Source organism: Corythoichthys intestinalis, chromosome 7 (genome assembly GCF_030265065.1).
Source record: "Corythoichthys intestinalis isolate RoL2023-P3 chromosome 7, ASM3026506v1, whole genome shotgun sequence".
Classification (NCBI taxonomy): Eukaryota; Metazoa; Chordata; class Actinopteri; order Syngnathiformes; family Syngnathidae; genus Corythoichthys; species Corythoichthys intestinalis.
In genome coordinates this window covers 22,733,285-22,746,341 of record NC_080401.1, presented here as the reverse complement: position 1 = coordinate 22,746,341, position 13,057 = coordinate 22,733,285, and the positions used below count along the sequence as shown (strand labels likewise).

Genomic DNA, 13,057 nt, shown 5'->3' with positions numbered 1-13,057 from the left:
GGGCTCGTTTCCGGGTATCGAAAGACAAACGCCAAAAAAAGCTTTGCGAAACAAACATCAAAGACGTTAAAGTAATTCAGTATTTTTGTGGCTCGATGTTGTATTTCAGCAGTTCTCGCCACGGTTCACTTTCAATGTTTCAAAGTTAATTTTCTAGGCGAACCAGATCAGACCTCACTTTACAATTTAAAAATGAACTATTTAAGTTCCTTTTTCAAAATTGACTTTAAAAAAATCGTTTTTCCAAAAATGAGCCAGTTTATAGTTCTTTTGTTAGCCCAGTGCTTCTCAATTATTTTCTGTTACGCACCCCCCCAGGAAAACATAAAAGTTCCGCCCCCCCCCCCCCTTGCCTTTAAAATTCTTATTATTATAAGTACACCTCTGCATAACATTGTGTCCTTTTTTTTATTATTAAAGTGTAAAAAACAAATCAAATTGATTAGCAACATTAAAATACCTTCTAGCCTAGTGTATCACATTTGATACACTCAGAATTTCATTATTTGGGACTAATTTAGAATTTTGAAATTTAAAAATGATGGATGCAAGTGAACACATGCATCTGCAGGTTCCATGAGAAAAAAAAAATCTGGATTTATCAAGGGTTATAGATATTAGAGCGCTTATTACACATATTCATTTTGATTTTTCTTTTTCTACAAATTTGAAAAAAGTACCATTAGGACCTTATTTTTTAAATTTTGGGATTCTCTGACAATTGCTTCATGTTGCAGGCATTAAGGGTTAACTCATGAGGACAATATGCCAAACAATTAGACCAAAAAACAAAAATTAATAGAACAAAAACGACAGTGTCATTGGACAGAGGGATGGTTTTTATTTTTGCTGCAGGCGGTATCAGCTCCTTTGCTATGGTGTGGGGTTATTTTGCACTGAGCAACTTGGTATGCCACCTTACATGATGCTAACAGTGCTCGAGAGTTTACTGATGTAACACTGACAAAGTGGGACGATTGTTGGCAATATTGAGCACGTTTTCGCTGAAAAAAAACAAATCTTGCTGTCCGCTGTGAACATTTTTAGATAAAGTAAACAGACTGGTCTTTCCTCCTCTCCCGCTGTACTAAAAGTCAAGCCAAAAGTCAAATGCTACATACACCTCGTCATATTTCCTCGACTTATCTTTTTATATGGTGTTATGGTGTTATACTTATATAGCGCTTTTCCACCTTTCAAGGCGCTCAAAGCGCTTTACACTATCTCCAGTGCTCTTTGCTGTGTGCTCTTCTTTGGTTCAAAAATACTGCGCACATGCTGAAAATGGGAGCACCACTGCATGCCACCCACTGAGTGGATGTGAAATTACACTTTATTCTAGTACGGCAAAAAAGTATGTTCCCCAAGGTCACATGCGCCACCCCCAGCATCGCTCGGCCCGCCCCACTATTTGAGAAGTACTGTGTTAGCCCCTTCCCTAGTGTTGAAGTGTATTGAAAGTCGAACTAGGCATGTGCCTGTATGATAACCTTAAGCCAAAATTTCACGGTATATGAAGGTACTGCATTTACAGCTCTAAAATGTATTACTTTGAGATATCTGGGTTCAAACAAACAAACAAACAAACAAACAAATATTTTTTTCCATTGAACAGGATTTTTATTTTTCAAAACTTATAAGCAAATTGGAACACTTATATAATAACTTACAAAAAAAAAAAAAAAACTAAAATAGTCTAATTAAAATTAAAATAAATGCAGTCAGCAAATTGGAACACTTATATAATAACTTTAAAAAAAAAAAAAAACTAAAATAGTCTAATTAAAATTAAAATAAATGCAGTCCTTTAGGTGACCCAAAACTCACAGCCACAGCTCAACATTATTACCATCAGGAAAAAAAAATTGAATTACACTACAGTTCAAAAGTTTAGGGTCACTTAGAAATTTTCTCCGTTTTGAAGAAAAGTGCAGTTTTTTTTTTTTAATGCAAATAACATTAAACTAATCAGAAAAACACTCTATACATTATTAATGTGGTAAATGACTATTCTAGCTGGAAACGTCCGGTTTTAATGCAAGTTCTACGTAGTTTTGTAAATATGCCCATTTACAGCAAACATCTCTCCAGTGTTCAAATGGTACATTGTGCTTGCTAGTTGCCTGAGAAGGGATAATAGATGATTAGAAAACCTTGTGCTGTGTACAATTACCTTCAAAGAGCAGCACAAACAAGATCTAACCAGAGTAGAAAGAGAAGCGGGAGGCCCCGCTGCACAACCAAGCAAGAAGACAAGTACATAAGAGTCTCTAGTTTGAGAAATAGATGCCTCACAGGTCCTCATCTAGCAGCTTCATCAAATAGTGCCTGTAAAACGCCAGTGTCAATGTCGACAGTGAAGAGACAACTCCTGGATGCTGGCTTTCAGGGCAGCATGGCAAAAAAAAAAAAAAGGCAAAAAAAAAGTCATTTCTGAGACAGGCAAATAAAACGAAACGATTAATACGGGCAAAAGAACACAGACACAGGACAGAGGAAGATTGGGAAAAAGTGTTATGGACAGACGAATCATAGTTTGAGGTGTTTGGACTCTGGATCAAAGAGGAGAACATTTATGAGATGCAGAACAACTGAAAAGATGGTCTGGAGTTGCTTTGGTGCTGGTAAAATGGGAGATTTGTACAAGGTCAACGGGATTTTTCATAAGGAAGGCTATCCCTCCATTTTGCGACGCCATGCCATACCCTGTGGAGTCAACAACGCTCAGTTGGAGTCAATTTCATCCTACAACGTGACAATGACCCAAAGTACACCTCCAAATTATGCAAGAACTATTTAGGAAAGAAGCAGGCAGCTAGTATTCAATCTGTAATGGAGTGGCCAACACAGTCAACAGATCTCAAACCCTTGAGCTGTTGTGGGAGCAGCGTGACCGTATGGTAGGCAAGAAGTGCCCATCAAACCAATCCAACTTGTGGGAGGTGCTTCTGGAAGCATGAAGTTTGTCCAGATTACCTCAACAAATTAACAGCTAGTATGTCATTGGTCTGCAAAGCTGTAATTGTTGCAAAGGGAGCATTCTTTGATAAAAGCAAAGTTTGAAGGAGAAAATTATTTCAAATAAAAATCCTTATTTCTAACCTTGTCAATGTCTTGACTATATTTTCTATTCATTTTGCAACTCATTTGAAAAATAAAAGTGTGACTTTTGAAGGAAAACACAAAATTGTCTGGGTGACCCCAAACTTTTGAACGTGTATATTCCATAAAAAAACGTGTGTATGACTCGTATCATGTTTACATTATATACACAATCTTTCTCAACACAGACAGTTGCCAGAGAGAAAAAAAAAATCACATTTGAACACCGCTAGAGACCAGTGTTGTTTTTGTCAACGATGACTATAACGAAATTATTTCGTCGACGAACATTTTTTTTCTAAATGGTGACGAGATAATAAGGAGTTAAAAACATGTTTTGGGAGACTAAAACATAACGAGACAAATGCCAGTTTTAATCTGACTAGATGAGAACGAGATGAAAATGCGCAATAGTTTCAGTCACATGTTCACAATGTGTGACATTTTATGTGTAGTTAGCCTGCATCGTAGCAGTGTCTCGTTGTATCACTCTTGTGATGTGCTGCTGCTCTTCGACCTCCAGGCTTGCACTCATGGTAAGATTTGTTTTCTTATCTTGGCCAGTGAGAATATACAGTGTTGCTTTAGCCTTTAAAGGTCTGTGCTGAGAGATCATCACACACTAAATGTAACTGATAGCATTATTATAGCAATAATGTTCCCATGAGCATTAGGCTAATGCTAACGGCGAGCGTCCTCTTAAACCCTCGAACAACTTTTTTTTCCCATAGTTTGTGGCGTACAGGTGAGGAAGTATCTCCTGTTTCATTCTGAACATCAGAAACAAAAGTTAAATTTCAAACAAAGATCATTACAAAAGACCAGTGTTATTTTCTTCAACGCTATGACGAAAATATTTCGTCAACGAACAATTTTTTTCATGACGATGAGGAGACCAAAACTTAACGACATGAATGCCAGTTTTTGTCTGACGAGACGAGAATGAGACGAAAATGTGCCATAGTTTTCGTCGCATGTTCACAATGTGTGACATTTTATGTGTAGTTAAACTGCCTGGTTGTGTAATTCATGTGACATGTTGCGACCCCCCCCCCCCCCCCCCCGCCCCCAACTCACTCACTATCTAGTGTCCTCTCCAGTCTCCTCATTGCTTGTTTTGAGACACACACAGTATGATTTGTCTTCTTATTTTGGTAAGAGAGAATATGCAATGCTGTTTTAGCCTCTGTGCTGAGTGCTAAATGTAACTCGTAGCGTTAGCATAGCATTCACGTTCACGTTTGCATCAGGCTATTGCTAACGGCGAGCGTCCTCCTAAACTCTCTGACTTTTTTTTACATCCGGTTCGTGGCATCTAGGCGGGTATTAATTGAAATTAATGTCGCCTTCTGTTTTCCTGCTAAGTGTGTATTATCACGTGATAAATTTGTAGATGCTACAATATGTGCTCGTCTGTCAATGTTCATTGGGAACCTTTTCTTACTTATTTTTGGAGTGAACATTTTGAATTTTACCGTGGAAGATATTGAGTTGACATCGACTAAAACTAGACAAAATTAGTCTGAGTTTTTGTTAACAAAAACTAGACAAAGACAAACACATTTTGAAATGACTAAAATGTGACTAAGAGTAATAAGTATTATAGTCCAAAAGACGAAAACTAAGACAAAAATTAAAATGGCTGCCAAAACAACACTGCTAGGCACACTAAACATGCTGGAGTTAACTCTCGTAGCTGGTGGGAGACGTTCATGACAGTGTTTACTAACCTTTAATTTTGTACAAATGCGAAATTCTATTGGAGTTATTGCCTTCTCAGCAGCCACCCTCCGCAAACATGTTTTACATGTCGGTTGGCCCTCCTCCTCTAAGCCGTGGCCGTCTGTAATGTTTCTGTAGCTGAAGTATTTCCATACCAGCGATTTCGTTTTCTTAGATGGGGGATAAAAAGTTCAGGAGTTTCATCTCCTCCAGCCATCGTGTAGCACAGCTGACTCACTGACACTGAGCAACAATTAGTGGGGGAGGGTTGAGCCATGCAGCTGCAAGCGAGGGATTTCTATATACTTTTGGGACATTAAAAATTATCCAATACCTTACGGATGGTATGATGGAAAATTTTTGCGGTTTTGAAACCATGACGTTTTCATACCACGTATACCTTGAAACCGGTAAATGGCACATGTCTTAGTGGCACTACAGCGTTTTTTTATTGTTTGGTTTTTTTTCATACATTTTTTACAACCTTAGGTGCCATTTTACCAGGTTTTAGCAACAATTTGCATTGAAAGTTCCCAGAAAATCATTTTTCAAGCTATTTTAATTGGTCCTTTTGGGGCTCTTCTGCAGAAGTCCGGATTTAAGTTAGTAAGCAGCTGACTGCATTTAATTTAAATATTTAATATTTCCTAAATTTTAGTTCTTAGCTCCGATTGGCAGTCAGTGGAGCGGTTGTGTTGGTGGGAAGCTCTTGGGCTGTGATGACCGAAACATTGTAGATAACAATCGTGCTTCAATGACGCCAAGCATCGCTATTTCACAATCATAAAAAAATAAAATATGGATTCAGTTGACAATCTCATGTCAGCAGGGTTCCATGCGCACAAAGAGGTTTATTTCAGTCGGCTTTCGCTATGTCTTCCTGGTTTAAAAAATACTTATTTCTATTTAAATGAAACATTCACTCACTTGAAGCCAACACACTTGAGGTCATATTGGACCAGGAGAGGAGGCCGACCAGCAAGTCAAGAATATTGGATACTCACATTTGATTGTTTAAAATAGTACTGAGAGGCCTCTCCCTGGAAATACTGGGTTTTATTTGTTTTTCTCCTGTTATCAGCTCATAACACTGCACATTAGGTGAATTATTGTGCTTTTTACTCCCTGAAAGCATGCATTGCATTTCGATGACACATGCACTGTGTGATTGTTGGTGGCTTGGAGTTGATACACTTGCTCTTTATCTACAGTATGTATTTAAGCCTCGTTTATACGTAACCATGTAGATACATGCGCTATATAATTACTGCCCATTTACCATAGTGTTTTTCTGGTAGTTTTGCTAAATCTGGTCATTGGTACTACTATGATGAACCCAAAATGTTCATTAAGCCAAAAAGACAATAGACCTACGTCCAATTCACCATAGCTAGGTGAAGTGAACTTTCGTCCATTGAAATTGTTTAGGTAGTCTGCCATCACTTTACTGGAAGTAGTTAAATGTACTTTAAAGTAATTAAAATTCACTTTTCTAATTTTTGACAAAATTATTTTATTATTTAACTGATAAGTTGATTTGTCTTTAATTGTCAGTGCTCTGGGTGTACACCTGCCACTCAACTATAATATGACCTCTATAGTAACAGAATTTGACAAGATAATGTCATCAATTATAAAATAAAAAATTGCAATAGCAAGTTATTTAAATCAATTGGTTATAGATGAGTTAGTATATGCGTAATGCCAAATTACAACATTTTTAGTGAGCAGAATGTTTTGTTTCAATTAAAATGGGACACAGATGAGCTTTGAACATCTCAATTATCTTTATTTAAAAGCCTTTCCTCATATAACGCCAATTTTACTATTGTAACAGTGCTTTGATAATGTCAGAAGCAGAGAACATGCCATTTACGGAAGTGTTCTTTCACAGAGGTACAGTACTTATAATAATAACTCACAGTCAAAATGTTGAGCCACATTGAGATTACAAAGTAGTTTTGAGGTAGCTATACATTTGCCTGAAATATATCAAAATATATCTTTGAACTGACAAGCCACCCAACATTAAAGGCCTTATCCAAACAAAAATAAATAACAGCAAGGCACGGAGTTAGAGGGGTTAGAAGTCACTTGGAACAGAATAGCTATACATTTGTGAGCAACTATTTAGTTACATTTCAAACTATTCACATACTGTATTTGCACTCACAATGCTACAAACCATTAAACATTAGCACCTACCAGCTCTGAAAAATTGCCCAATTAACAATTAAACACACAACAAAGATCAACTCTTTCAGTGCCATTGACGTTTATAGACATCCAATCATGTTTCTCTTTTCATCCTTTTGTTGTGAATTTAAATCAGTTTGTTGCTAATAGACGTCTAATCCATTCGAATTGGGAGGGTTGGCAGCAAATGAACATTCCTGCCAATGGCAGCCAATGAGTTAAACTTAATGTAGTGCTTGATCAACGTAATAAACCACCGGTTTTAAAAAGGAGAAGAAACCAGCTAACATTATGGAGTTTTGTAATGCAGGCTCTTTCTTATTGTATAGTATTTGGGCCATGTTACTGGACTGGCTAATCTACAAGAAGGCAAACAAAACACGTTTTGTTTCTGTTCAGGAATAACTATAGTTTTGCATAAAGAAAAAAAAAACATTTTTTAATATATATTTTTTTATCTTATGTTAGCCCTGACTTTGGTTTTAATAACTTCTAAATATATAACTGGTATGGACAGAAACATGAAAAATGAATAAACAAAAAATATACAGTGGGGAGAACAAGTATTTGATACACTGCCAATGGGTTTTCCCATTGTGAGTGTATCAAATACTTGTTCTCCCCACTGTACGTAATTATTAGAACTGAGCAGCTGTTTCATAAACCATACACCAAATGGTGGTTTAATAAAAATGTTAAGCATTGTATAAATTCTGCTTCAGATTACTGGTTGCTGCTTTATAAAAAAAAAATGGGGAAAAAATGACTGGCCTGACTCATGTCAAGTATTGCTATAACACAAAAAGAGCAGAGTTAGTTTTCAAACCAAAACAAATTAAAATCTCCAAATCTCCAGCTTTCCCATAAACATCCATTTGGGGAGTTCAGGTTGCTGAAACTGCACATGATTAAAACTCTACTGAAAATTTTCAGTAGAGTTTTCTTGTCATGTTGATGATCCACTAATGTCAGTTAATGCCTACTGAACATGGCTGAACAGATGACATTTAAGGGAGAAAAAAAAAAGAAAAACAACAACAACAACAAAAAGCAATTAAAAATCACATTTACAATTGATAGTGGCAACAACATAGATGATGCAGATTTACTACATTTGTTAGTATTATTGAGAAAATAACTCAAAAATACAAAACTAATGGCAAACACCTTAAAGCAACACTTGGTAACTTTTCAGTTTGGGTCGATTCTAGCGACGCCGGTGGAAAAAAGCAGTAGTGTTTTGTCTTGAGGAAGACTGCGTTTCCCATGAGGACCAGCGCGCACTCGCACAGTGTCGTAAAATTATCTATCAATCTCCCGGTCGCCTGCAGATGGATTTAACAACTTTCTGTTTCCAGCGACTGTGTGAAGGATGCATAGTTAATGAATACAGTTGTGGCTAAACAATAGCATATGACGGTTAGCAACCGTGTGGCTTAATGTAGCTAACCCAACCCCTCCCGAACTCATCAGTTCGGCTGGGGGGGAAGGCGTCACGCGAGGCAGTGAAGCCGGGCCAATATTTATTCCGTATATCATGGTAGCCTCCCTTTTTTCCCTCCTCAGACAAAACTTTTTGTCTTTTTTTGCTCTGCCATTTCTCCAGAATTCGCACGAAAGAGTTCGCATTGACTTCAGTCCTAATAATGAATAGGGAAAGAGGGAAGTGACGCATGCTGTAAGGCAGTCAGCACATTTGTAGGGTTTTTTTTTGTGTGTGGCAGGCTTCCAGCCACCTTCCTCAAAGTTAGTGCCGGTGAAAGTGATACAGATCCCCTAAAGATATAAAAGAGGCATCATTCAACTTGTCATATTTTCCCAAATGTCATGAAAATCCTTTATAAAGGTTGAATAGTTACCTAGTGTTGCTTTAAACAACCGGTTTTGTCTGCAAACTACACGCAGTGCTAAACATAAGTGAGAGCTCACACTTTGAGCGTTATGCATTTTCAATCAGTGAACATGAGTTTTCAGAATTTTAACAACAATTAACACTTTTGTGTTTTGTTTTTTTTTTGCAACATGACAACTAGAATTGGAAGAATGACATTTTTTAACGTACACATTTGTATATCTCATCAGAATTTCGTTCTGTTATATGCCATACTAAATAGTGTGAGCAGAAACTAGGTTTGTATTTTTTTGAAGGAGTGTTTTGAGTGTACTGTAAAACCAATCAACTAAAATGGAAAAACAAAGTGCTGCACAAATGAAAATTTCTTGCACAAATATGACACAATTTTACATAGATTCGTATATTCCTTGAGTAGGAATAGATGACTTTTGAAAGCTGCAAAGAAGGAAAATAGTTTCAGACTGCACATGTCGATGGAGGAACAAACATTGTGATTGGAGGGGGAAAAAAACAGTAGAGTTCATAATTGAGGTATTGATTCACCTCCAACTCGTGCAATCATTCCAATTTTGTTTACTTCCAAGAAATAACATACACATCTTCAGTTAAACTGTTAAGACAAAAAGGAAAATTCTGTCGTTTTTCTGTACCGCTCATACTGGCACGTGAGTGAGCTAGAGCCCATTCCATCATACAAGTGCGGGGCGGGATACAACCTAAACTGTTTACTAGCTAAATGGCAGGGCACATGTAACTAATCATACTCGCATTCACAACTACTGACAATTTAAATTCTTCAATTAACCTAATTAACCACAAGTCCACCGTTCAGCAGACTACAAGCTCTAAATGTTCTTGATTATACATATATCACAATAATCTACTTTCTCAAACAATTGTGCAGCCTTATGAACCTAAAAAAACTGGCAAATATCCGGATTATTGTCTATTGGTGAGAAATGGTCCACAAACTGGGGGAATGTGAGCTGGAACCAACCCGTTCCCATTTTTAAATCACCTTTGTAAAAGAAGGTATATTCACAACTTCTTATAAAGAAAAAGAGTCCAGAAACAATTCAACATCATATGTAAAATATTACAGATAAGAGACGATGGGAGAAAATATCCAAAATAATTTTTTATGCTACGAGTTTCTACATGAATACACTAATCTAATCATTTATTAGTGCTGTTTGCAGTCTTGTCGTGATTTGTGTAATAACAATGAAAAAACAAAAGCCTCAGAAGTAACCTGGAAGCTTTGGTAAAACATGAATAAGGCAAAATCCTTAAATGTAAGGATGAAAAAAATCCTAATTTAATCAATAAGGCTGCCAAATGTGACTCCTGTAACCATTTTAGAAACCCTAACACTATAAGGTGCAATACTAGTAGCCACATTTGGAGTAATGCAGTGTAAATCTGCTGCGCTCTGCAGAAACTTCGGTTTTTGGGAACAGCAAAGCTCCCTGTGCATTGGAGGTAATTCCAAACATATTCACACATTTGAATCTTTAAAGTATGAAAACCCATTCTCCATTATTGAGGGGCTAAATAGGAAACGAAATCAAGGACAGACAGTAAAAAGGTCCTGACTCGTTGAAGTTTCCATTACATCCGACAGGACAGGAAAAAGAAAGAACTTGGCTACTTGTGGTCGAGTGCAATCTGTCTTGCTTGGCTGAAGAGGCTGGCTGGCATCGAGAGGTCACTTAGTGGAAGTGCTGCTGGCAGTGAATCTTCTCCTTGGCGTTACCAATAAGTTCCAGCATCTCCTGGACAATGGCTTGCAGCGCACGGCCCAGGTCTTCACCGCTGTACGGCTTCCCAAGAGGAGGCACGTGAATGAACGCTGAGCGGCCATGGCTCATGTACAGGGATGTGTAATAGGTAAAGTCACACAGATACCTGGAAGAAAAGACACAAGTAAGCTAAGCTTATGGCTTCGAGGAAAAGGAGCAACAAGGTCATTTTCAGTGTCCATAGTGATAAAGTCAGACTTGCCTTGTTCAAGTTTGTTCTACCTCAATTGATGTCGCTGTTCCAAAACTACCAAGACTAAGTTGCATGCCAAGAGCAACACCTTATCAATATAAATCACATAGCCCACTGAAACTACACTATTTGTAGTGACTGATGTATTCTACGAGGCTTAAGAGATTTTTATGTTACCCCATTGGCCCCAACTTGGACCAGGAACCAGGCAAGAAAACCGCCAAAAGTAACACTGCAAGTGACTCAAGTCAAAAGAATACCATCATCATATAATTGAAATATTAAAGTCTGTTTTATTTATAGTAATGACTTTTTAACAGATAACCGATATCCTGGTATTGCCCAATTTAAAAAATCCAATACTAATATATGCGGTCGTGGACTTATCATTCATTTATTTTCCATGCCGCTTTTCCTCACGAGGGTCGCGGAGGTGCTGCAGCCTATCCCAGCTAACTACAGGCAGTAGGCGGGGTACACCAGCCAATCGCAGGGCACAATGAGACATACAACCATCCATGCACACTAACACCTACAGACAATTTAGAGCAGTGGTTCTTGGGTTCGATTGAACCTCTGGCGTTCAGTGAGTAAGACTCAGGGGATCTGTGAAGGTTAAAAAAAATGCAAAGCCCTATTTTTTACGCTGACTAAATCTAGCAAAATGGTGTTTTAGACCAGATTTTGGACTGGTTTGCCCTTAATTTACAGGCTTTATTCAATTCCTAGATAATAATAAATACTAGACAGATTTCATTTCAATGACATTCAGTGTTCACATTATTCAATTTTTTTACCCCAATTTTTTCCACTTTTACTGCAAATGAATATCTGCTCCAAAATCGGCTATTGGCCCGTCTAACTAGTGATAATCTGTATCGGTCCTGAATAATCCATATCGGTCAATTTGTAGTTGTAACTCAAATAATTATTTCCTCTATTGTGGGATTAAACCCTTGACGTAAACATTAAAAAAAAAAAACATATACATATACATTCACCGGCCACTTTTTTAGGTACACCATGCTAGTAACGGGTTGGACCCCCTTTTGCCTTCAGAACTGCCTCAATTCTTCGTGGCATAGATTCAACAAGGTGCTGGAAGCATTCCTCAGAGAGTTTGGTCCATATTGACATGATGGCATCACACAGTTGGTGCAGATTTGTCGGCTGCACATCCATGATGCGAATCTCCCGTTCCACCACATCCCAAAGATGCTCTATTGGATTGAGATCTGGTGACTGTGGAGGCCATTTGAGTACAGTGAACTCATTGTCATGTTCAAGAAACCGGTCTGAGATGATTCCAGCTTTATAACATGTCGCATTATCCTGCTGAAAGTAGTCATCAGAAGTTGGGTACATTGTGGTCATAAAGGGATGGACATGGTCAGCAACAATACTCAGGTGGGCTGTGGCGTTCCAACGATGCTCAATTGGTACCAAAGGGCCCAAAGGGTGCCAAGAAAATATTCCCCACACCATTACACCACCACCACCAGCCTGAACCGTTGATACAAGGCAGGATGGATCCATGGTTTCATGTTGTTGACGCCAAATTCTGACCCTACCATCCGAATGTCGCAGCAGGAATCGTGACTCGTCAGACCAGGCAACGTTTTTCCAATCTTCTATTGTCCAATTTCGATGAGCTTGTGCAAATTGTTGCCTCAGTTTCCTGTTCTTAGCTGAAAGGAGTGGCACCCGGCGTGGTCTTCCGCTGCTGTAGCCCATCTGCCACAAAGTTCGACGTACTGTGCGTTCAGCGATGCTCTTCTGCCTACCTTGGGTGTAACGTGTGATTATTTGAGTCACTGTTGCCTTTCTATCAGCTCGAACCAGTCTGGCCATTCTCCTCTTAACTCTGGCATCAACAAGGCATTTCCGCCCACAGAACTGCCGCTCACTGGATATTTTATCTTTTTCGGACCATTCTCTGTAAACCCTAGAGATGGTTGTGCGTGATAATCCCAGTAGATCAGCAGTTTCTGAAATACTCAGACCAGCCCTTCTGGCACCAACAACCATGCCACGTTCAAACTCACTCAAATCACCTTTCTTCCCCATACTGATGCTCGGTTTGAACTGCAGGAGATTGTCTTAAACAATTTCTACATGCCTAAATGCACTGAGTTGCCGCCATGTGATTGGATGATTAGAAATTAAGTGTTAACGAACAGTTGGACA

At 38.3% G+C, this 13,057-nt stretch overlaps 1 protein-coding gene across 7 annotated transcripts in view; it reads right to left on the bottom strand.

Moving 5' to 3' along the window:
* Window positions 1-6,562: 6,562 nt before the first annotated feature.
* Window positions 6,563-13,057, bottom strand: part of LOC130918630 (pyroglutamyl-peptidase 1-like) — a 44,488-nt gene continuing 37,993 nt past the window's right edge. For all 7 annotated transcript variants that reach the window (XM_057840490.1, XM_057840494.1, XM_057840495.1 and 4 more), the window contains one exon: window positions 6,563-10,783. In XM_057840490.1, coding sequence (XP_057696473.1) covers window positions 10,588-10,783 — 196 coding nt within the window. In that variant the 3' untranslated portion in view covers window positions 6,563-10,587. The remainder of the gene's footprint in view (window positions 10,784-13,057) is intronic.